General features: G+C 40.5%; 1 protein-coding gene across 9 annotated transcripts in view; it reads left to right on the top strand.

The window, feature by feature from the left end:
- Window positions 1–25,875, top strand: part of CUEDC1 (CUE domain containing 1) — a 123,262-nt gene that overhangs the window by 69,119 nt on the left and 28,268 nt on the right. For all 9 annotated transcript variants that reach the window (XM_074261873.1, XM_074261877.1, XM_074261872.1 and 6 more), the window contains one exon: window positions 21,548–22,208. In XM_074261873.1, coding sequence (XP_074117974.1) covers window positions 21,912–22,208 — 297 coding nt within the window. In that variant the 5' untranslated portion in view covers window positions 21,548–21,911. The remainder of the gene's footprint in view (window positions 1–21,547; window positions 22,209–25,875) is intronic.

Below are 25,875 nucleotides of genomic sequence, written 5' to 3'. Positions count from 1 at the left end.
TATTTTCACATGTTGATTTTCTCAGGCATCTTCCTTTATTTTTAAAACATCTTTAAGCATCCCAAGATGTTAAGTTGGAGTCTGTTCTCCTAACTCTGCTGTTTTTGGTTCTTTCTCTGGGTGTTCTTCCTTGTACCAATCTGTGTCCCACCTTTTCAGCCTCCAGTGAGGCTGTAGCCATCTTTGAGATGTAGAAAATCAGAGAAATGAGACCTTAGTGAGACCTCTTATTTTATACAAGACAAAATATAAGCTCTTCCATTTTTTCTTTGTATTTCCCTGTGGTTGGCTCATAGTAGGTGTTTAATAAGTACTTGCTGATTGATGAATGAATGGGTTGAATAAACTGAAACCCAAAGAGATCTTGTCACTTGTCCAGGATTACATAGGTCACAAAGCCAAGTTTCAAACCCAGATCCTCTTACTCCAAATACATTGCATTTCCCAACATACCATTATTGTTATTCAATATCCACTCACCCTGACTCTGTGGAAGGAGTTAATATTCCAAGCAAGAAGAGGAACTGTAATGGTCCCTTAGCGCATTTGGACTAATCCCTTCTGCTAGACATTTGACATCCAGGCCAATTTAAGCAGGCTCTTTGTCTGGTGATTATTTATTGAATACCTTCTGGGGATCAGAATCTACGGTGGGGGATGGGAAGCAGGGGACAGCAATCCAAGAGTTTATAAAGTAGCCTGTGGTCCTAACTAATCTAGGATTTAAAATGTGTTGCCGGTGTTTCATAGGCAGATGATTGATTGAAAATTGATTGATAATACGAATGGCCCCTCCCTTCAAGGATATTGTAGTCTAACGGGGAGACAAACCAAGAGATGGAAAATTATAGAATTTACATTATTCCATTTTTCATTTAATTTTTGTATTCATTAGTAACAATTTTAAAGAAAACATGGAAGAAAGATATACAATGGTAGTAAATTAAATATGCAGTACAGAACTGTGACTTGGAATGCTCTTTCTGCTCATCTCTACCTCTTGATTCCCTTGACTTTCTTCAAGACTCAGTTTAAATCCCACCACCTGCAGGAGCCCTTTCCCAGTCCCTTCAGCTGTCTAGTACCTTCCTTCTGAGATCAGGGATCTTGTAGATACCTAGTTATTTACAAGTTGTTTCTCCCATTATAATGTAAGCTTCTTGAGATCAGCATCTGTTTTCCTCGTTTTTTTTTTTTTTATCTTCAACACTTAGTACAGTACCTGGCTCATAGTCAATGCTTTCACTGACAAATTGATTGTACCCAGGGTTTTGTTTCAGGGTGCCAAATTTAGAGGGTATGGAAAGTGTAGCCTCAGTAACTCTTGCTTTATAGCTTAACCTTCTCTTGGTTGAATTGAATTCATCCCTGGGTCCTTCTAACACTCCCTCACCTCCCCATCCTACTACTGACTTTCTTCATTCTTCCTGGAGCCATGTCCAAAATAACGCTGGGGAGAGACACAGAAACACACACACACACACACACACACACACACACACATGACAAAGAAATGCTATACACATGAGTAGTGTCCATGCTGAGGTACATGGTTATTGACAAAAACTCTGGGCTCTTAGAACTAGTGTGGGAAGCTGACTCTCTTATCATGATCACTCTTTTCCCCCCCTTAAAATGTAAGACATCTAGGCAATTTGGTCCAATGGGCCATGAAGGAGGCTGAAGCAGGTGCTATGTAACACTTAGAGCTTAGTCAGACATCAAAAATGCCACGATCATCCACCGCATCCCAAGCCATTTATTGTCAGTCATCTTGACTTTTCTCTTGCTACTGGACTTAGATGACTTTGGAAGAGAGAGAAAGAGGCTGATGACTGTGCAAAATCTGCCTCACTTAAATCCAGCTTATGCATCAGTCAGAATTGGAGAGGCAGCTTGGTAGTACAGTGGATAGAGCACCAGACCTGGAATCAGGAAGACCTGAATTCAAATTCAGCTCCAGAAACCTGCTAGCCATATGGTATCCTAGGCAAGGCATTAGTTCTCTTTGCCTCCATCTTTTCTTCTGTAAAATGAACCGGAGAAGGAAATGACAAACTTCTCTGACATCTTTGCCAAGAAAACTCCAAAAGGGGTCATGAAGAGTTGGACATGACTGACACGACTGAACAACAGCAACAAAAGTAAGCATAGTGTAGTGGGAAGCTTGTTAGACCTGTAGTCAGGAGACACCTGGGTTTGAATCCTGTGTCTGACAGTTTGTTAGTTGTATCAATCTTGGCAAATCACTTTAACTTCTCTGTGCCTCAGTTTCCTCATCTGCAGAATGGAGACAATACAAGCTGTAGCATTTACTTCACATGTTTATTGTTAGTATCTGAAGTTAGCATAAGTAAAGGTAAAATACAATAAATATATTGAAAACTATCTTTGCATGTATTTTGAAAAATAAAAAGCTATGATAAAAATAAAAAACCCAGATACAATAAAAATAAAAACTATATATTACTTCTACACACCATCACAAACATAAATAAGGGGTTGAGTGAAACGACCCAATTGTGTGGAGTTCATTGTTGGATTATAGGGACATAGAGGATAAATTTGTCTTGATTTGTTTTGTTTGGACAGGCAATTAGGTGTCTGAGACCAGATTTGAACTCAGGGCTGGTGCTCTATGAATTATGCCATCTAGCTGCTCCCTAAATTTGTCTTAATGACTTTCCTACTGAGTTGAGAAAAGAGGATGGCAGCATTATGGATATGTTTTGGAGATGTACCATCCAAATCCTATCTCAGTTATTTATTGTATGATCTTGGACAACTTATAAGTCACTCTCTGCATCTCAATTTCCTCATCTATAAAATGAAGGGACTGAACTAAATGACTTCTGGGGTCACTTACAACTCTAAACTTAGGATCATTCAATGATCCATGAGCCTTCTTCTTCCTAGCTTTCTGTCTCCCTCTCCCCAACTCCACCACACACATTAAGATTTGTCCCCCAAAGACAAATCCTTATTTCTGTAATTTTGATGCAATCTTCACCTTTCCTTTCATTGACATTCCTGGAAGATGGAGGATAGGTCAGGGTATTGCTTCTACCTATTTTACAGAGGGGTAAATTGAGGCCTGAGGCAACAGAGATAGATAGAAAGCTGGAGCTTGGGTGACCTCTTCCAAACAGCCTTCCTCCTTGTTCAGGTAAGATCAATATACTTTCCTCTTGGCTACCCTGATGCTATTTCCCTGCTGGTCAAAAATAGTGGGGCTCTTGCTGCTATTGGGCTTATATCCCAAAGAAATACTGAGGAGGGGAAAGGGACCGGTATGTGCCAAAATGTTTGTGGCAGCTCTTTTCATAGTGGCTAGAAACTGGAAGATTGGAGAATGGTTGGGTAAATTATGGTATATGAAGGTTATGAAATATTATTGCTCTGTAAGAAATGACCAGCAGGAGGAATACAGAGAGGCTTGGAGAGACTTACATCAACTGATGCTGAGTGAAATGAGCAGAACCAGGAGATCATTATACACTTCAACAACAATACTGTATGAGGATGTATTCTGATGGAAGTGGATACCTTCAACATAAAGAAAAACCAACTCACTCCCAGTTGATCAATGATGGACAGAATCAGCTACACCCAGAGAAGGAACACTGGGAAGTGAATGTAAATTGTTAGCACTACTGTCTATCTACCCAGGTTACTTATACCTTCAGAATCTAATAATTAATGTGCCACAAGAAAATGGGATTTACACACATATATTATATCTAGATCATATTGTAACACATGTAAAATGTATGTATGGGATTGCCTGTCATCAAGGGGAGGGAGTAGAGGGAGGGAGGGGATAATTTGGAAAAATGAATACAAGGGATAATGTTATAAAAAATTACTCATGCATATATACTGTCAAAATTTATTTTAAAAAAAGATATTTACATCCTAAGAAATGATGATAGGAAATATTAAAAGTCTTTATTTTCTGTAATCAAACTTATATTTTTATAAGAGCAGAAAATTTTGTATGTAAATAAAAACACTGTTATTCATAACAAAAAAAAAATAGTGGGGCTCCCATTTCTCCAGTGAAGGGGTCCTCAATAGCTTTTCCTCAAAGGCTTTTGGATACCATGTACAGAGCCCATTGAACACTGAACCCTTGAGAACAACAAAAAGAGGGTGTGGGTGTGTGTTTTGGATCCAGGAAGTCCTTGAGGTCCTAGTGCTCTACTTCCTGGTTCTCGTTATTATAGTCAGGTCAGTCTGACTTTAGCATAAGTCATAAAAAGCCTTTTGTGCACAGATGGGAAAAGATAAGAGGGATTATTGGGCCTTTCCCAACTTTGCCACAAACCTGGGTTTAGGATAGGAGCCTTATAAGATTGGTTTATTCAATATCCACCCAAAGAACATTATGAAAAACCTACTAGGTACAAGGCACATGCTAGGTGCTGGGGATACCAATAAAAAATAAATAGTGTTTGCCAGCCAAGTGTGTGTGTGTGTGTGTGTGTGTGTGTGTGAGAGAGAGAGAGAGAGAGAGAGAGAGAGAGAGAGAGAGAGAGAGAGAGAGAGAGAGAGAGAGAGAGAGAAATGGTCTCATGTTCTAAGAAGATATGATATAAACAGATATAGCTGATTTAGTTTTGGGGAAGGAGGAGTTAGAAAATGGAGAGAGTAGGGCAGCTAGGTGGCGCAGTGGATAGAGCACCAGCCCTGAATTCAGGAGGACCCGAGTTCAAATTTGATCTCAGAGACTTAACACTTCCTAGTTGTGTGACCCTGGGCAAGTCACTTAACCCCAGCCTCAGGGGGGAAAAAAAAAATGGAGAGAGTAGAGGTGGATGGGGTGTTCCAGGAAGGGGCAAATTCACAGCAGTGCCTCATAGGGCAGTGGGGCAGCTGTGAGTCCTCCTTCCTATTCTGCTGAATACCCCTCTTCCCAGAAGGTGCTATTTGCTCCTCATTAAACTCTGAGTCTTGATATCTTGGTGTGTACACAAGACTGTCTTTGTGAGAATGAGTTTGAGTGTAGTTGGATAGATACATATTCAAATTAGTGAGCAGCCAAGTGGCTGGATTTGGGAGTTAAATCATGCCTCAAATACTAGTTATGGACAAGAAAACAACTTCACACTCTCAGCCTCAGCCTTTCATCTGTAAAATAGGGGGTAATAGCAACTACCTTAAGAGGTTACTGAGGAGACCACATGTGATAAAGTAGATATATCTGGCACATTTTAAAGCCTTATGTAAATGCTAATCTGCTATTATTTTTATAGATTACAAATATTTGTGATGAGTGTGCCCATAGTAGGCACTTAATACTTGGTGATTGATATGCAAGAAGAATATTGGTATATGAATAGATAGATAGATATGTGTCTTGTATGTCAACTGGGCACCTTGGTGCTTGCCTCTACATTTCCCTGACTATAGAGAGGATGAGCTTTTTTGCAGACACAATCTCCAAGGAGGGTAAGTGTTGGTGGGAATCTCTGAGACTTCTGCTCTAAGGGACACTTAAACAATCCCATCTGTTGTTTGAGCTAGGGCAGACATTTTCGAGTGGAATTTCTGATGGTATATCCTGGCTCGCCCAAGTAGAGGGAGGAGGAGAGGGAGGGTCTTGTTCCCTTTCCCCTCCATAGATGTTTTCTTGTTCACTCACTGGGACTATAAGGCAGGCAGAAGGACAGGCAGACTTCATTTCTGTTCCTTGTTCCCATCCCAAGTGATCCATCTCCTTAGCAGCTGAAATCTTTTTTTTTCCTCCCCAGAAGGGACTGATTTGGAAAACAGAGCATCTCCCTGATAATGCGCTTTCTACCATCCAGAGCATCTCCCTGATAATGCGCTTTCTACCATCCAGAGCATCTCCCTGATAATGCGCTTTCTACCATCCAGAGCATCTCCCTGATAATGCGCTTTCTACCATCCAGAGCATCTCCCTGATAATGCGCTTTCTACCATCCAGAGCATCTCCCTGATAATGCACTTTCTACCATCCAGAGCATCTCCCTGATAATGCACTTTCTACCATCCAGAGCATCTCCCTGATAATGCGCTTTCTACCATCCGGGGCCTCTGTTACAGAAGCCAGATAGTGTTATTTTGTGGTGTGATGGAAAAAACATTGGACAAGTAGAGACACCCCAGTTCTTGCACTGTCACCATTGACTTCTTGTGTGCTCTTGGGTAAATGTTTCCTCACCTGTTTAATAAGGTGAGAGGTTAGGCTAGTTGATCTCCTAATTCCAATAGCTTGGAGTTCTGTCATTCTATGTGTTTTTACTAAACCAGACTAGGCATATCTCCAGGACTAGGTAATGGGGCAAAGTATGGGCAGACTTAAAGGCTACATAATGACAGTCAGAAAAAGACATATAGGGTAGAGTCTTCATTGCCCCATTACCCTCAAAGATTATGGGTGTCTGCTCCTTCTTCCACCTTTATTACCAGTCTAAAACTGAATCCATCATTCCCCACCCTCTAGACAGCTCCCCTTCAGAGCTTCCCTGGCCTTTGTTTTCCCCTTGACTTCATGCCAGGTCAGTTAAAAATTATTTCCTACTTTTGCTTATTTATGCTGTTCCCATCTTCTGTAACCAATCACCCTCCCCCCAGCAGTCACTAGAAAAATAGAAAGAGCATTGACTCTGAAACCACCTCTAAAACTCACTCCTTGTACAGCCTTAAGCAAGTTGTATCTCAGTTTCTTCATCTGTAAAAATGAGGGGGTTGGGCTGGATGGCCTTTGAAGTTCTAATTCTATATTTCTGATCTAACTACTGGTATGCTCAGTCCCTTCTCACCTGGGTGACCTGGGCCAAACTTCTGGGGGCCCTGCACCTGTCAGGTGCTTTGCAGGTCTTGAAGTGCTATCCTTATCACTTTGCCCCTGAAATGGGCCATTGCTTCCTTCCCCAATCTTCCCCCACCAGCCTTTAGTCCATATGAGAATTGTAATTTTCATAAGATAGGAAAATCTACAGAGCCAAGTGATCTGCTCATTTAGTACATACCATTGATCTGAAAGAGAGGCTTATTTTTAATAATTGGCTGAGAGAGGTCAATTGACTTGTCTGAATCTTCAAAGTAGCATGAAGCAGGACCAGAAGGTCAAATGTAGGTTTTCCAGCCCCTGTTCTCCTTCTGCCATATCATAAGACCTGTGCTCACAGCATGAGCAGCAGAAAGGAGGTGGTGGGGAGGCTGGGCGGCTAACTGCTTCTTCACAAGCAGCAGGAGTTATTCAGCATGGCCCAGGCACAATGAGATCATGGTTGGAGCTCAACCAACTCTATGTCTGTGTAACTTGAGCTGCTTCCTGGTTTCTCCTTTGCTCTAGGACAGAATGGCTGAGGGTTGAGTTTGCTCCCACAGTCTGGGTGATTCCCCTTCTAACTCATGCACACTCTCCAGCTCCCTCTCAGAAATTGCCAACCAGTTGGGAAAAGGGGGTGAGAAGATGGAGGAAGAGGAGGAGGAGGAAAAAGAGGAGAAGAGAAGGGTGGGGATAACAATTACTAGCTCTTTCTGGCTTCAGTTGATGGCTTTGATCTTTACTCTTCCAGGTGCCTGGATTAAATCTCTGGGCTAAGACTGGTGTGTTTGGGTGTGTGCACTGAGAGTTGGGAGGAGGGCATGAAGTGGAGATGATCCCATATTAGCTCACTGCCTCCAGAGAGGCAACCTGGAGAAGGAAGGGTGTTAAATCTGCAGTCAGAGGACTTGGCTTGGAATGCCCTGCATTCCAATCTCAGCCTCAGTTTCCCCATCTGGGAAGCAAAAGGATGAGACTAGATAGATGCTCTTTGAGATCTCTTTTGGTTCTATATCCTGTAATCCAATGAAGAAGGAAACTTATAGGGGTACAGAACTAGCTAGGCAATGACTGGGACCAATATGTGGAGATGTTAAAAAAGTCTTCTAAATATTAATTTTTACAAATGCAAACCTTTTGCTAATATCAGAAAATCTAATTTCCCTTGTAGCTAGTAATGTATTTTATTAAAAAAAAAACCACATAATGATTAATAGCTAACATTTATATATCACCTTAAGGTTTGTAAAAATTAATGTACTATCTCATTTGATTATGACACATTGGGTATGTCATAATGATGGCTCAAAATCCTGAGGGGACAAAAACCCCTAGAAGATGAAATATTCACACTTGAGACAAAGGGACAAAGTTTAAACCTTGCCTATTGTATGCATTCATCCTTTGTATGGAAAGATATGAAAACAGAGATTTAAAGTTTGGGGGGGAAGACCATGGGACAGAAGAATTTTTATTCTCCCCTCTCTGCCTTCAGATTCTTGATCTCCCCATGGTTTCCAACTTCAGATTCTCCTAGGAACATTGGTGTACTTTGGGGCAGGTAAAAAGAAAGATAGTGAGAAGAGTGCTGGCTCTGAATCCCAAGCCCTGTCACTCAGTATCTTTGTGGTCTGGGATAAATGTTTCTCAGAGCCTCAGTTTCTATGTCTTTAAAATCGGGGTATATGTACCTAATAATACCTCCTACTGGCTTTAAATCTATGATCCCTCCTTCATGGCAAGAACCACTTCATTTTTGTCTTTGTATTCAGTGCCTAGAACAATTATCAGTATTCGTTGCTCAGTCCTCTCTCAAAAGAGTTTAAAACCTCATTGGTGTTTTCTTGGTGCAGATGTTGGAGTGGTTTGCCATTTCCTTCTCTAGCTCATTTTACAGATGAGGAAACTGAGGCAGGTAGGGTTTAGTGACTTGTCCATCATCACAGAGCTAGTATCTGAGGTCAGATTTGAACTCAGGTTTTCCTGACTCCCACCTTCGTACACTATCCTAGCACCATCAAGCGGTTCCATCTCAGGACAGTATGGATACTTGATAAGTGCCTGGTAATTGAGTTTGATTAATTGATTTATTGCTTTTATAATCCCAGCCTAGAAAAAGCACCATGGCCAAATAGGTAGCAAGAACTGTCCACAGTCAGGAAGACCTGAGTTCAAGTCTAGCCTCTGAAACACCTTATGATCCTGGGCAAGTCATTAGCATCTTAATATTTCTAAAACTGTAAAGTATAGAAATGTGGCTTGCACATTAGTAGAAGTGATTTTCAAAGACAGTGCTCCCTAAACTGAAGATATTACACCTCTGAACTCAAGTGTAATCATAAATTATTGAATTTAATTGAGTTAAGTCTTTATTCAGGGTATTTCTCTCCAACTGAATTGATTTCTTCCTATTTCAACCTCATTGAGGGTTAGGGAGGTTCATTATTAGTCAACTTCAGAGAGATGGAAAGGAGGGAGAGGGAGAGAAAGAGAGAAAAAAAGAGAGAGAGACAGAGACAGAGATAGAGACAGAGAGAGACAGAGAGAGAGACAGACAAAGTGATAGACTGTGTGACAGCTTCTGAACCTGATCTGTTAGTCCCCACGACTTTGTTGCATTAGGGATGGGGCAGTCAAAGTTGTTGCCCTGGATAAGACGCAAGTTAGGCTAGGGGATAGCTAGACTAGCAGCTTTCGTGTGGCTCAATCCCAGGTCAGTATCGATGGGTCTGACTCCACTTCTCTTCGTCTGGGTGACTGACAGGGGATAGAATACCTCCTTGCCGGACCAACAAGGTTGGAATGAAAACCTGGCCTCAGGACCCTCGGGGCTGGGGCGGATTAGAGATGAATTGTCTACTACAAAGGCTTGAGCTGATTTTCACTCCTTCCACAGAAAATTTCTCCCGCTCTCCAACCAGCTGCCGTTTCCCTCCATCTAGACTTTTAGGGCCCCGCTCTCGTTTGTCTGTTTGGCTGACTCCCCTTCCCCGCTTTGGATTCTCTGTTAGTTTCTCTCAAATTCTTTTCCCCTCTTTGCCTCCGTTTCTCTTTCAGGATAAGTTTCCTTCTCTGTCAATTTTCCCATCGCCTCAGTTTCCCTCTGTCCGCTTTTTTTTTCTGTCCTTTTCTTTTCTTTTCTTTTTTCTGTGTCTCCGTCTCTTTCTTTGTCCCTATCTCCTTGTCCACTTCTCTGTGTCCTCCTCATCCCTGCCCCCTCCTGGCGGTAGTCAGGGGCACAGGTGTGGCAGCTGAGCAGCTGGGGGGGAGGGGAGGGCATGAGGCCGGCTTTGTTGCAGCTCCGACAGCTGCGGACGTTTGAGCCCGGTTGATAATTTATGAGCCGAGTTTCCATTAAGCCGTTTCCGTGCCTTTGGCAGGAGAGGGAGGCTGGGCATTTAAAGGTCAGCCGGCTTTTGAAGCTGCAACGACATTAATAGCTTGGGAAGAAAACAAGCTGGCCCCGGAGCAGGAGGACAAGGCTTCTCTGTCGGGGCTGCTCCCACCCTCCCCTCCCCTCTCTCCCGGGACACACACACACTCACTCACACACTGACACACACACATTCCTCCGAGTTCCCTTCCCCAGCACTTGGGGCCGCCCCTGCCCTCCCTCCGAGCTGTGTGTACTGTTGGGCAGGAACTTGGGCAGCCCGGGGCCCACTTGGGGATTCCCTCACACACACTGCCCACTGGCGAGTGGATTGTAGAGGGATAATTTATACTCTGCCCTAGGGCCCAGCAGGACCATAATTCAGAAAGCTCTGCCATCCCTTTGAAAAGCCCCAAGTGCTCAGCCCAGCCTATGATTCTCAAGCTTGTCAGAATGCCTTAATTCCTGATGGAAATAAAGCAATTCTCCCCATGGAGGGGAGGGGGGCAGTCTCACTAAGGTCCAGCCCTTTCATAGAGTATCATCCAACCCAGCTCCTTTATTTTATAAAGTAAGAAGTTGAGACCCAGGCAGGAGAAGGGATAGAATTTGCTTAGAGTTCCACAGAGAATAATGGACCCTGGGACCCAACTCTGGGTGGTCTGATTCCCAAGTTGAGGATCTTTCACTCCACCAAAAATGTAATCTATGTAGATTTGAACTGAAAAAAGAGGCAGTAGAAAAATAATACTGAGCACAAATTGTTTGAAACTGAGACAAACAGGGTTCAGTGACCTTTGTGTCACTCAGTTACTAAGTTTGAGGCTAGATTTGAACTCAAGGAGATGAGTTTTTCTGACTCCAGCCCAGCCCCAGCAATCTATTCACTTTGCCAATGGAGTAAGTGGACTTGGGTCCAAATCCCATCTCTATAACTTAAAACCTCTGTCCCTGTGTCTCTGTCTCTGTCTCTGTCTCTCTGTCTCTCTGTCTCTCTGTCTCTCTCTATCTCTGTCTCTCTGTCTCTCTCTCTCTCTCTCTCTCTCTCTCTCTCTCTCTCTCTCTCTCTCTCTCTCTCTCTCTGTGTGTGTGTGTGTGTGTGTGTGTGTGTGTGTGAGAAAGAGAAAGAGAGAGAGAGACAGACAGACAGACACAGACATCTTGGCTAAGTCATTTCTCTGGGCCTCAGTTTCCTTATCTATAAAGTGAGAGAATTAAACCAGGTGGCTTCTAAGGACATTGCCAGCTCTAAAATCTATGATTCTGTGATCATTTCAATGGAAGAAAAATGTGTTAATAAAGACCACAGGCCAAATGCTTGGCTCTGAGCCTCTGAATGTTCAGTTTGGCATTGAGAGAATGGTATCTACCTGCTTTAGAAAAATTTTCATCCCTGGTTCCATATTAGATGAGAATTGAAAACTGATGATGAATGGGCATTTATTAAAATTTTTTTTTATTTATTAGACATTGTGCTAGGTCTTGGGGGTACCAAAAAAGGCAAAAATTGCTCCTGGTCTCAAGGAGCTCACAGTCTAAAGAAAATAATATATATGAATATAATATGTTTTGAGCCCCAACCCACTTGGCAATGACTTCTTGGTTAGAAAGATGAGCCCAAATTATAAAGCCCAGAATGCTTAGCTTGGATTTTAGCTGTTTTCCTTTCCCTCTGAAGTCCACAACACTACCCCACCCACCTGCAGGGATTTCTTCAAAACAGCTGTTACATTTAAATAGGTAAGATACAAGATATATGTATGTATGTATATGTAATATATATATATATATATATACAAATACACATAATACACATATACATACACACGTATATATAAGTATATGTATATATGTACATATATATACTGGGTATAAGGTATACATATATATATATCTATATGTATGAAGAGAGAAATAGGGAGGGAAGAGAGAAGGAAGGAGGGAAAGAGAAAGAGGAGAGAGAAAAGAGAAGAGAGAGAGGAAAGAAGAGGGAAAGATAGAGGAAGAGAGGGAAAGGAAGAGAGATAGAGACAGAGAGAAACACAGAAAGAGAAAAGAGAGACAGAAAAGAGGAGAGAGTGAGAAACAGAAAGAGAGAAAAAGAGACAAAGACAAAGAAAGAGAGACACAGAGATATACACACATAGAGAACAGTGAATGGATAATCAGAAAAAGAGAAATAGTTGAGTATGCTGAGGCAGTGTTGTACAATGGAAAGAGCTCTAAGTGGAATCAAAAGACCAGAGTGCAAATTCTACTTCTGATACTACTTGTGTGACTTTGGACCAGTAACTTAACTTTTCTGAGTCTTAATGCCCTTATGTGAAAAATTAGGGGAATAGATTAGATGACTTGAAAGGTCCTTTTCAATTTATAATCTCTGACTACCCAGCCTCTGGGGTCCTTTCTAGACCTAGGTAGATGTTATTTTGCAAGCTGTTGAGGGAGATGGGTTCAATGAGAGATGCCCTCATGAAAGTATTTACATTGTAGTCATGTGATATGAATGAACATAATCACAACCTGCAATAAAGCATCCCACAGGAGTGGGAAGGCCACTTCCAATCAATTTTTCCGTTGTAGAAAGAGTAGCCCTTATTCTATCTCTGCAAAAATTAGGATCCTATTCTTCACTTTTACCAATTTTTTCTTTTCTTTTTCTCTTTCTCTCTTTCTTTTCTCTCCCCCCTTCCTCTTCCTTCCTTCCTTCTCCTTCCTTCCTTCCTTCCTTCCTTTCCTTCCTTCCTTCCTTCCTTCCTTCCTTCCTTCCTTCCTTCCTTCCTTCCTTCCTTCCTTCCTTCCTTCCTTCCTTCCTTCCTTCCTTCCTTCCTTCCTTCCTTCCTTCCTTCCTTCCTTCCTTCCTTCCTTCCTTCCTTCCTTCCTTTCCTTCCTTCCTTTCCTTCCTTCCTTCCTTTCCTTCCTTCCTTCCTTCTTTTCCTTCCTTCCTTCCTTCCTTCTTTTCCTTCCTTCTTTTCCTTCCTTCTTTTCCTTCCTTCCTTCCTTCCTTCCTTCTTTTCCTTCCTTCCTTCCTTCCTTCCTTCCTTCCTTCCTTCCTTCCTTCCTTCCTTCCTTCCTTCTTTTCCTTCCTTCCTTCCTTCCTTCCTTTCCTTCCTTCCTTCCTTCCTTCCTTCCTTCCTTCCTTCCTTCCTTCCTTCCTTCCTTCCTTCCTTCCTTCCTTCCTTCCTTCCTTCCTTCCTTCCTTCCTTCCTTCCTTCCTTCCTTCCCTCCTTCTTTCCTTCCTTCCTTCCTTTTTTCTTCTTCCTTCCTTCCTTCCTTATTTTCTTTTTTAGATAGCTCTCCCCATTATCCCAGGGTATAAGTCAAGTGGCCACTTGTGTGTCCAATCCCACTGCCAGTTGATTACAAGGTATAAGCTGTACCATTTTTCAGACTTGACTGGTTTGCTCCTCTGTGGGCAGCCTAATGATCTCCTATGCCAGAGTATGGGTGGGGTAGCTTACTATAACAGTGCCAGACTTAGAAACTCATCTTCCCTTACTACAATTCAGCCCTTCCAACCTTAAACCATTTACTGGCCTCAGCTTTGCTAGGAGGGTCATGTTTCTCAGCTCTCCCACTTGGTAGCCCTGACTTCTTTTGAGATGGAGGGAGCAGACTTGTTTGGGGAGGAGAGATCAATGCTAGTATATCAGTTAAAAAGCCAGGTTCCAGTCCCAGTCATTTATTTAAGAGTCTTATGCATATGAAAATCTCTGGACCTCTTTTCTTTTGTGATTGGTGGCTCAGTGGAGAGAACTTTGGGCCTGAAATGAGTTAAAACCCAGCTTCAGACACTTAGTAGATACCTTAGCTTCTTCAATTGTAAAATAGGGATAATAATAGCATTTTCATCACAGAATTGTTGTGAGGATCAAATGAGTAATATTTGTAAATAGTGCTTAGAAAATAGTTGTTTACTTGTGTCAAAGTCTTTGTGACCTGTTTTGGGGTTTTCTTGATAAAGATACTAGAATGATTTGCCATTTCCTTTTCCAACTCATTTTACAGATGTGGAAACTGAGGCAAACTGGGTTAAGTGACTTGTCCAGAGTCACACAGCTAGTAAGTGTCTGCAGCCAGATTTGAACTCAGGAAGATTAGCCTTTCTGACTCCATGCCCAACTATCCATTGCTCCATCTAGCCCATAGTAGGTCCTAAATAAATATATTTTCATTCATTTATTTTTAAGTTCTTTTTAGTAATTTATAACAAGATTAATATGCTTTCCAGTTCTTATTTCCTGCATTCTTGATCTTTCTTCTCAACTGAGGGACTTGGTAGTATCGTAGCACTTTCTTTTATATAATAGTAATGATAATAACTAACAGTAGCTATCGCATTTTTCCATCCATTATTTTTTTGTGAGCCTCACAACCACACAGAAGTACATACTCTGCATTTTTTCCTCCATTCTACAGATGAGGAAAGGTGAGATTGAGATGATTAACTTGCTCAAGGTCTCAGCTATTGGTTATTTCTAAGTTGCCTTTTCATTTGAGCTGAGAAGGCCTCAGGAAAAAATTCTTCTTTACTTTCTCCCCCTATTCTTCTCCTTTCCAAATTCTCTATTAGACTTGTAGCTGAACCCTCAACACAAGCCTCAGGTCCTGCTTTTGAGCTATTATTAAAAGTATTAAGGTTATTTAACAAGACTATTCCTTAAAAAAAAAAAGTCCTTATGAGCAGCAATTAGTAGCTAATCACAAGCATGCAGATTTTATTATGATAGATGAGCTATTGAAAAGTTACATAGAAATTGAATTTTTGTAAACCAAATACTATTCTTTATTGATTTAAACAAACATTTATTAAATACCTAGGTATGCTGGTGGTAATGGTCAAGGTGAGATATAAACCTTAGCTAAGCCCTGGTCCTTAACCACTAGGTACTTTTAACTAACTAGAAAAATAAGAAAGCTATAATTCACACTATTATACAAGGGGTGTTTTAGTGACTTGAAAAAAGTCCAGTCCTTAAGATATTGTTGGCACAAAATGAGTGCTTAATAAATGCTTATTGATTTTTTAAAAATCAAATATTTTTTTTCAAAGCAAATGCCTTCTCTCCCCACCCCCTTGCAGAAAAAGAAAACCCATGTTTCATACTTTTTAATATGTAATTGGAAAAATAAAATACTATTAAGAAAAATGACAATCTTGTTTGATAAGAATAAAATATTTTGCATTTGAATAAAAAGTTTGTCTCTTTCTGTACTTGAGTACATGAGCAGGAGATGGGTAGCCTGCTTTTTTCATAAATACTCTATAATCATAGTTGGTCATTGTGTTGTTCAGGGTCCTAGCCTTGAAAGCTATTTATCTTTATATTATTATTATTATTGGATAATTTTTTTTTCATTCTGTTCACTTCATTCTGCATCAGTTCACTCAATTTTCCCCAGGCTTCTCTGATACCCTTCCTTTCATCATTTCTTCTATCATTTCATCACATTTATATATCAATACTCGTTCAGCCATTTCCCAATTGATTGGATACCTCCTGAATTTCCAATTCTTTATCACCACAACAACAAAGTATTATAATTACTTTTATGCATAAGGGGACTTTTCTTCTTTCCTTGATCTCTTAGGGAAATAGATCGAGTACATAGTATAGCAGAGTCAATGGATATGCACTATTTAGTAATTTTTTGGCCATAGATTCAAATTGATTTCCAGAATTACTAAACTAGTTAACTAGTTGATAGTTCCACCAACAACGCACTGATGTACCAGTTTTCCCCCAGGCCCACCAGCATTTACCATTTTCCCTTTTTTGGGGGGTCAGCTTTGACTATATGTAGGATATGAGATGGAACCTTTGAGTTGTTTTAATCTGATATCTTTTATTATGTTGATTGATTTTTAAAAAGTGCTCTGCAGACAAACAGAACAATTTTGAAATTAATTTATGGTACTTTTAAAAACAATTAGCATGAAATGATTTCATAGAAATATTCATGTTTTCATGAACAATCCTCTTTTTTGTTCTGTGTGGACATGTAGAAATGCTCTATTTATTTTTTTGGTATCTAAGTTCAAAATTTAAAAAATAAATTAAAAACAAGTAAACAAATAAAACCTAAAGATCTGTGGGACCATGAACAAGTTGCTTTACTATGCTGAAACCTCTTCTGGGTATTTTATCTCTTTACTAGAATGTGAGCTCTGTGAGAGTAGCTTTGCTTTGCTATTTGTATCTCCCGTGTTTAATACAGTGCTTTGTTTCTTCATTCATTTATCCATCCTTTGAGTCTATTTCTACATTTACTATAATAGTAATAACAATACTTTTACCAGAGGATGACTGTGAAGAAAGCACCTTGTAACATTAGAGTACTATAAATTTGGAGCTGTCATTGCTTACTGTAGGTGCTTAATAAATACTTGTTGAGCATTTCTAAGACTACTTACTTCTAGTTCCAATATTGTAGAATTCTTGGAAGTGATTCCCTAAGATGCCTTTAGTCCCAAATTTACCAGCTTGTCTTTTAACCCTACCTTTCACTGGTCATAATCATTAACTGTAGTGGATGCTGGATGTTCCTGAAAGATGCTGGGTAGGGGAACTAAAGGCACTCAGACTAGGTAATATCTGTAATTCAGGGCAGGAAGGAAATTCAGGCTCATGGGTCAGTAGGAAGGATCAACATCTAGATCTGTTAACAGCCTTTGGAGGGGATATGCCCCTCCAAAAGATGGCCCTTCTGAATAGTAAAAGTATCTTACAGTGACCTCCCCATTCTTTGATGCTGCAGCTTCCTGGATCTCAATTGAAATGGTCCAAATGGCATAAGAGATGGTAGATCCATCAGGGGCAAAGACTTCAGCACATGTGTATAGCTGATGTTTTCCCTTACAGATAGTGAAAAAAGAGGGGAGGGAATCTTGGCTCTTTACTCTGGGGGACTGTGTGGGGCACTGAAAACTGCTCCATCTCCCTTATTAAATTACCTGGGGCGAGAAGGCGACAGACAGTTTTACTGCCTGCCTAAGTCCATTAGCATAAGGACCATAACTCTCAAGCATGATTTATATGCATGCATAGTGGCAGAGCTGAACCACAAGGCTGGCCCCAAGAAGGCTCCTACTCTGATAGAAGAGGCTGAGTAACAGCCCAGAATTTTTAGCCCTCTCTGAGAAGGACCTGAACACAGCCACTCTGACCATGGTTTCTGGACAAAGACTTTATTTTTTGGAGCTTGAACAGACTCTAAAGGTGTCCTAATGTTGATTGTGACAGTTTCCTAGTGGGGGAAGCGAAGAGTGGGGTGTGTGTGTGTGTGTGTGTATTTATGTATGTGTAGATAATCTAAAAAGTCATCTATAGGCAAACCTATAGTGAGAGATTATTTTGTGTTTTAAGATAACAAATATATAACAAAGATTGCAAATCTTATATCAACATGATATCCTCATCCAAGTACTTAGCACAGTGCCTTTATTTTTCAGTAAATATTTGTGTCTTAGGGATATCCAAGACATAATTCATATAACATATATGTTAAGCACCCACTGTAAACATAAAAATAGTTTTAGTTAGCTGTTTTTATTATTGTTAGTTCTAAGAGTAAGATCCTTAATCCGGAGACTGGGATCCCAGTCTCTAATGCCAGCCCTTCAAACATTCAGTGCTGTGAGTGGAGGATACAAGACAATAAATCAACAAGCATTTATTAAGTACTTGCTGAATGCCAGATACTATACTGTATGTCTGTCTTTATTTATTTATATCTATTTATCTAATTATCTATCTATATACATACACACACATATATTTCAGACACATTTATTTTAGGGATGAGGGCATTAGAGCTGGGGGAAATCACACTAATGCTAAAGTGTTTGGATAGGGAAGAATCATCATCTTTTCAAGTTTTTTATTCAATTTCTTACTAAGATTATAATGACTCAGAGTTGGGAACCTACAGGGGACTGTACTGTCAGTCATAGTTGTTGCATTGGTTGGCTTTTTTTTCTTTCTTTCTTTCTTTTTTTTTTTAAATCTTTTTGACAAGGGATGGCTTGCTGAGAAAGAGAGGAGGGAAAGCTATATTAGGAAATGAAAGTGTTGTAAAAACAAGATCTCATGAACAATAAGATTTTTTAAAAATGCTCACCTATATTCCTTTTAGATCAAGAATGAGCTTTGTTAGGGGAAGCTAGGTGGCGCAGTGGATAGAGCACCAGCCCTGAAGTCAGGAGGACCTGAGTTCAAATCTGGTCTCAGACACTTAACACTTCATAGCTGTGTGACCCTGGGCAGGTCACTTAACCCCAGGCTCAGGAAAAAAAAATGAGCTTATTAAATTGTATTTTATCATGATTCTTGTGCCCCATCCCCCCCTTCCTGGCAAATTTAGTGGATCCTTCCTCAGAATATCTATATGTTTCTTTAAATAGTATTTTATTTTTCCAAATACATGCAAAGATAGTTTTCAACATTCACCTTTGCAAAATCTTGTGTTCCAAATTTTCTCCCTTTCCCCCTTTTTCTCTTCTCCAACTCAGCAAGCAATCTTTGTAGGGTTAAACTTGTGCAACAGAATAATGTAAAATAAATAGAATTATAAAAGAAACCAAATAGTAATGAAAATAAAGATATATTCTTTCTATTCAACAGGAACCCCTGAAATTTGGGGGTCTATGGACCCCCATATTAAAAACTTCAGTTTTAGACCTAGTCAAATGTAACTGAAAACATGACTCCATGATAATATAATGACCCTCTTGGAATAGAGTAGAAGTTGTAAGAACTTTTCTAGTATCCTTTAATACAACTTCTTCTTCTTCTTCTTTTTTTTTTTTTTTAAACAGAGGAGAAAACTGAGATACAGTGGATAAAATTGGTGTCACAATGATTACAGCACTGGGTCTGGAGTGAGGAAAACCTGAATTCAAATCTAGCCTCAGACATTTGCTAGCTGTGTGTGTGTGTGTGTGTGTGTGTGTGTGTGTGTGTGTGTGTGTGTGTGACTTTGGGCAAGCCACTTAGCCTGTTTAGTTTAGTTTTGTTTTCTGCAAACTGGGGATAATAACAGTATTACCTCCCAGAGTTGTTATGAGGGTCAAATGAGATAATATGTATAAAGTACTTAGCACAGTGATTGACTATATAAATGTTAGTTCTTGTTATTATTATTCAAAGTTACCACAATTGAGTTGGAGTTAGCAGAATTGGAGCTAGAACCAGAATCTTCCAAATCCCATCATTTCTCTTTCCATTATCCTATTCTACTCATTTGGGAAGTTTCAGCAATCATCCTTTTTCTCTTTTAATTCCCTTACACACAGGTATAAGCCAGATCAGATCATGGCCTTGGATGACCCTCTCTAGTTATATTAAAACTTCTGTCACCATTCTAGAAGTCTTGCGGTTGGTTGAGTCTGTTTATACATTTTTGTCATGTTCATTCATTCATTCATTGAGCAAATATTTACTGAAATTCATCCATGTGTTGACTGCTGGAGGTGAAAAGAGTGTGTGGTGTGTGTATATGTATGTGGGGAGAAGGATACCAGGATGTATATTTACTATTTTAAATATAACTAATCCCATACTGAAGGTGCTCAGGTCATTGCCTGGGGATACCATTTCACAGTGACCCTTATAATCTCAGGCTTCATCAAACGTCATCAGCAAATCTAGGTAAAGGTTTATATTTAACCTTCAAAATCTGGAGGTGGGTGTAGGAGAGAATAAACCAGGCCATTTGATCGATTTGCTCCCACTGCAAATACTTCCGTATAAAATAAATGCTTAGATGATTAACCCGCCTCCTGTGAAAGTGGAACAGGTTTCCACTTGTACACAATTAAGTTCCTTGAATCAAGGAATCACTATTTATTCTAAGGGTAACAATTAATGTTGTCTTGTAACTGAAATTTTCTAAAATGGATTTTTGAAATTCTAGTTATAACAAAATTTCAGTTTCCTTGGGGACTTGGAGAAACTTGGGGAACAGAATCGAGGCAGGGAGACTCCAGAAATCATAGAGGAATAGCAGTCTTCTGATTGAATGCTCTCATTATACAAATAAGAAAACTGAGGTTCAGGGACACTGCCCACAGTCACAAAAGTAGTATGGGTCAAAGCTGGGATTTTAAACCCCAGAGACAATATTTTGTTCATAGCAACATGCTAGAAAATGACAACCAATGAGTAAGCACTATTGGGCACCGATTATTATATATATGTATCTTAATTCCTAATTTGCTTAAACTGCTGTTAGTGTGAGTTTTGGGCACTCACCAACTGACATTTGGGAAACAGAGACCTGCAGTGGAGCTGGTTGACAGGGAGGAAACAGTTTGAGACACCAGAAATGGTTCTGGCTAATCTAGAGCATAGAAAATATACAGAGTATAACAGATCAAACATTTACAGAGAAATAGATCTTATCAGAGGCAGTGTATTGTCGGACAAAGCATACCGAACTTAAGAGCCAGAATTCTACTACTTCTTTTTTGACCTGTGACTTTAGCCAAGTAATTTACATTTGCTCTGTATCTCTCTTTGGTCAATTAAAAAATAAAGGAGTTGGGCTGATTGTTTTCTAAGCCCCTTTCTAGATTTTAAGTCTGTAATTTGATGAAAATTCAGTTTAGTCTGACTTCATCAGCTTAATTTTTTGAATAAGATATATAGATTATTTTTAGTATTTCAGAGAAACCTTTTAACATCCAGTAGTGGCTCTTAATCTTATATCAGTTTCTTATTTATCTTGAAAAGGAGACCTTTATCAGAGAAATGTATTGCATAGATTTCTGCCCAGATTCCTGTTTCCCTTCTAATTTTTATCACAATAAATTTGTTTGTGAAAAAGCTTAAAATTTTATGTAATCAAAGATATTCATTTTATCTTGAGTGATTCTATTTGTTGTTTGTTCTTTTACCCAAATGAACAAAAAGTTCTTGGGAGGATGGGATCTTTCTTTTTATCACTAGGCTGGGAACTCCCAGGTTATAGTTAGCAATTCTATAAGTTATAGTTAGTGATTCTATCACTTGTTTATTCATGAACTGTCCCTGGATCTGAAAGATAATTTTTTCCCATGCTTCTCTAATCTGTTTATTTTATGATTGTATCTAAGTCACATATCCATTTTGAGCTCATACTGATATATGTATGAGGTTCTGGTCTAAATCTAATTTCTGCCAAACTCTTGTCTGGTTTTCTATCAGGTTTTTGTCCGTGAATCCTTCCTCCCTAAATTCCTTAGAAATAAACCTGCTTTTCAGATATGAAAATAGCAGGTCTAATCTGACATCTTTGGAGGAAAAAATGAATTTCAGTGGGCTATGCTGTATTATCATTAACATCAATATTACTGCCTACTCTCTACCTCTGACTGTATTCTCTTTCTGTTCTAGGTAGAAAATATCATCAGATTTGGGTTCAGCATGTCACAACATTCAGGCTGATAGCCAAGGCACCATTGGACAACCCTATCTCTTTCTATCACCTCATTCATTCTCAAGACTGGATGACGCCAGACACCGAGGACAACTCCCGGAGGGCCACTTCACAGCATGACCACTTAGCTTCCTGACTGGGAGGTCCCCCTGCCACCCCCCCTGCCCTGTTCCCACCTCCCCACCCCAAGTGATGAGGGAGTGAGATTTCAGAGCAGTGGGGGGGGTGGCGGCAGCGGAGGTGGGGGGAAGGGGTGGGTGGGCTGGGGAGAATCGATTTTGGTGCCAAATTTGAAACATTTTCCCAAAACAGTTTTGCAAAATGACAAGCCTGTTCCGCAGGAGCAGCAGCAATGGAGGGTCCCGGGGTGGGGGGAACGCCTCAGCCCAGGAACTCAACAACAGTCGGCCCGCTCGGCAAGTCCGGCGCCTGGAGTTTAACCAGGCTATGGAGGACTTCAAGACCATGTTCCCCAACATGGACTATGACATCATTGAGTGTGTGCTGAGAGCCAACAATGGCGCCGTGGATGCTACCATTGACCAGTTGCTGCAGATGAATCTGGATGGGAGCAGCTATGATGATAGCTCAGATTCAGATGACAGCATCCCTCCTGAGGTGAGGTGTCCTGTGCACCTTAGTTGGCTACACTAGCTCTGTTCAAAAAAAGAAGGAAAACCGCCTATGTCAGTGTAGACTGGAGGTTGGAATTTAAATCTTGACCCTGAAACTTGTTAACTGTGTGACCATGAGTAAGTCAACTTTCTCTGAGCCTCTCTTTCCTCATCTGATACTTGTGCTTCTTTCTCACAAGATTGTTTTGAGGGAAGCTACTTATAATGAAAAAAAATTACATGAAGCAAAAAGTCGTAAAACTCTTCATCCTACGTTTTCACACTCTGTGTCAGCCAAATGGCCAGTAGCACATACAAAGCAACCACAGTGAACAGAGATCCCTCATTGAAAAATGCAGTCTAAAGGAGTAAGATAAGACACATAGATGTGAAGAACAATTCTAGGATACAAAGAATCCCTTAATGAATGAAAATGAATGTAGTACAATCTATTCAGTTCAATGAAACAAATATTGTTCCTAACTGGGGACTATGTTAGGCACGAGGATATGAAGCCAAAAATGATGGGACAAGCTCTCGTGGAATTTACATTCTGTTCAGGGAGATAATTTGAATATTGATATCTCTATATGGAATATGAAAAAAATAAATCCAACATTAACTTCAGAGAGGTGGGAGAAAGCCCTAACAGCTGTAATGATAATAGCTAATATGCATAAAATCTCATGGAGAGCTTTCCATGATTATTTATTTTGCTATGGACACAGGTGAAGTAGCTGGAATTAGGTAGTTTTAATTAGGGAAGGCTCCCTGAAGGAGGTGACTTTTGATCTTAGAGGTTAAAACTTAGCATTTCTGCTCTTAACCTCCCTTCTAGTGCCCCTCAGGTCCTTTCTGGAGTTGCCAGGCTTCCTGCCCTTTAAGGAAGCTTCTGGGTCGCCTATATTTTTTCCTGAATTCTAGATGTTCAGCATTATTTTATCCTTCATTGTTTCCCCTCCTATCCTTCTCCTTTACCCTTTCTAATCATTTGCCAAGTCTTATTAATTCCTCCTTCACAATGTCTCTGGCACCCTATCCATGGCCGTCTTTCTTATTCCTCTGATGCCATCCAAATTCATTAGCTCATGCCAGGACTATTAAATAACCTTTTTTCCAATGGTATTTTATCTTTCCAAATACATGTAAAATAGTTATCAATATTCATTTTTATAAACCTCAGTGTTCTGATTTTTTTCTCCCTTCTTCCTTAACCTCTCCCCCCCTTCCCAATACAGCCAACAATCTGATATAGATTAAATAGGTGCATATTTCCATAGTTGTCATGTTGGGCAAGAAAAATATGATAACCTAACTATAATCTCTCTCCTTCCTATTCTCTTTATGTACAGTTTTCCTTAAAACACCTCAATCTCTGCCCAAAGTTTCAAAACAATTCCCTCTTACTTTTATAGAATAAAGTCTGAACCTCATTAGTTCAACATTCAAAGCCTGTCACAATCAATTCCTGGCTTACTTTTCCTGCCTTATCTCATAATTTCCCTATTTAATCCATATGCTCCAGCCAAATTGGTTTATTTACTATTCCTTTTCAGCTTTTCTCTCTTGATCATTCATTCCTCTTTCCCTTGAAAATACAAATAACCACAATCTAGACTTAACAAACTCTTACTGACTCCTCATGGACTGGTTCAAAGGCCACCTCCTTGATCTTTCAAGCCCTTGGTATTGCCTTCTTCTGAATTCCCATAGCTCTTACTGGCTAGACTGCTCACATACTGCCTACCTTCTGTTTGTTGTCTTATATAATGGCTACTTATCTGGAGTCTTCCTTAATTAGAATATAAACCAAACTGTACCCTTTGCAGTAGTGGAGAGGTGGTTAGATTGGGAAGCAGAGGACCTGAGTGTAGTTTCGGGCTTAGACACCTATTTCCTGTCCCTCTAAATTTGAACAAGTCACTTTTCTTCTTTGAATTTCAATTTCTTCTCTTATAAAATGAAGTTAATTGGTTTAGGTGATTCTGAGGATTCCTTTCATTGCTAAATTGATGACTCTAAAGAGGTAGAGAACTATATCTTATCCATTTGGGGAGGTCTTTTTTTGCATTGCCTGGAGTCCCTTTCCCTGCTTCCCTAGAGTCACTCTTGCTTGTTGTCAAAAATGGCCCTAGTTGAAGAAGCCACATCAAAATCTTATAGAAGTAGAACAGGGAGGGACCCAAGATGCTGTCTAATCCAACATCCTCATTTTGAAGATGAGTGTGTATGTGTGTGTGTGTGTGTGTATAGATAGAGACAGAGAAAGAAAAAATAGAGAGACAGAGACAGAGAGAGGGAGGGATAAAGAGGATTCAACTTAAATCAATAAACATGTATCACGTACTGACTATGTGCAAAGTACAAGGCTAAGTATCATTTACCATGTTGATTTTGAAAGGTGCTTCTCTAATCTCTGATAATTTCCACAATATTGATTTGTTTTAACTTAACTGCATAGATAGGGTCATATTTCTTTCTTTCTTTTTTTTCCCCATCTCATAAAATATCCTCTAGACTTTCCCACAATGACCTTTGTCCTATTAATGATGCATAGAATAACCCGCAATGATGAGAAAGCGGGAGAGGCTAGACGTCTCTGGATTTTCTACTTCTAAAATTTTTGCTTTACTTGAATGAGTGAGCTCTGTGCCCCACCTCCTCTGCAGAGCTTCCCCCTGCTCCTATTCTTCGATACTCTCCCCCTACCCCATCACAGCTCTCTTCTGTGTCCATCAGTTGGCCCGGATCTACTGAGCCAGCTCAGAGTCCTTCAGTAAATTTATTAGCAGCAGCTGGAATGACAATAACTGCTGACTGTAAGCCTCCCCCCATCCCCCAGGGGCTGATGGATGGTGTGCTGGGCTGTGGGGTATCCTTGCCATTGAAAAATATCACCTGTCAGGCAAACGACAGAAAAACAAGCCATCCCAGAGCATCTGGCATCCATTTATCACTCACGCTGAGTTAAACAAGAAGGCTGCAAAGCCAAAAGCTTCAGCACATTTTTGAACCAGAAGAATAAACATATTGCTCCAGGGAGGGAGGCAGGGGGATTCCAGAGATGGGAACGGGATTAGCATTGGCCAAAGGAACACTGCTGGAGCCATTGTGGTTTCTCGTTTACTTTGCCTCCAAATCGGGGCCAGGGCCTGGGCCCCTCTGGTAGCAGCATCTGTTTTCTGCTGCTCTGGGAATGAGTGATACTAATAAGCTCAGGAGCTCTCAGACCGGAGGCCCTGGGAGAGAGAATCTGATTGCAGCTTCAAAGCTACCAGGCCTTCAGGGAACACAATCTGATCCTGGCTAGGTTCCTCTAGGAGGAGGAGTCTAGTTCATCAGCCTTTCTGAGGAAGGACAAGAGGCTCAGCTTTCTGGGGATGGTAACAGTGGGGGTGGGGAAGGGAACAAGCAGCTTCCTGAGCCCCATCCCTAGGGTAAACAAGAGTAGGCTGGCCCCCAAAAGGAGCTGTCCCAGGTAGTTCAGTGATGAAGGAGAAAAGGGGCTGGGTGATCTCCTAGAAGTGGACTCCAGGCTCAGTTTATCATCCTGACCTATCCTGATGATCCTAAGACTAAATTGGGCTAGACATGTGGGAGGCCAGCTGCTACTGATAGCCAGCCTCTCCCCTTCTTGAAATATGGGCATGGAGCAGACCTGGCCAGCTAAG

This window comes from Sminthopsis crassicaudata, chromosome 4 (assembly GCF_048593235.1).
Source record: "Sminthopsis crassicaudata isolate SCR6 chromosome 4, ASM4859323v1, whole genome shotgun sequence".
NCBI classification, from domain to species: Eukaryota; Metazoa; Chordata; class Mammalia; order Dasyuromorphia; family Dasyuridae; genus Sminthopsis; species Sminthopsis crassicaudata.
The sequence above is the reverse complement of the archived record's forward strand: the minus strand, read 5'-3'. Positions and strand labels throughout refer to the sequence as shown.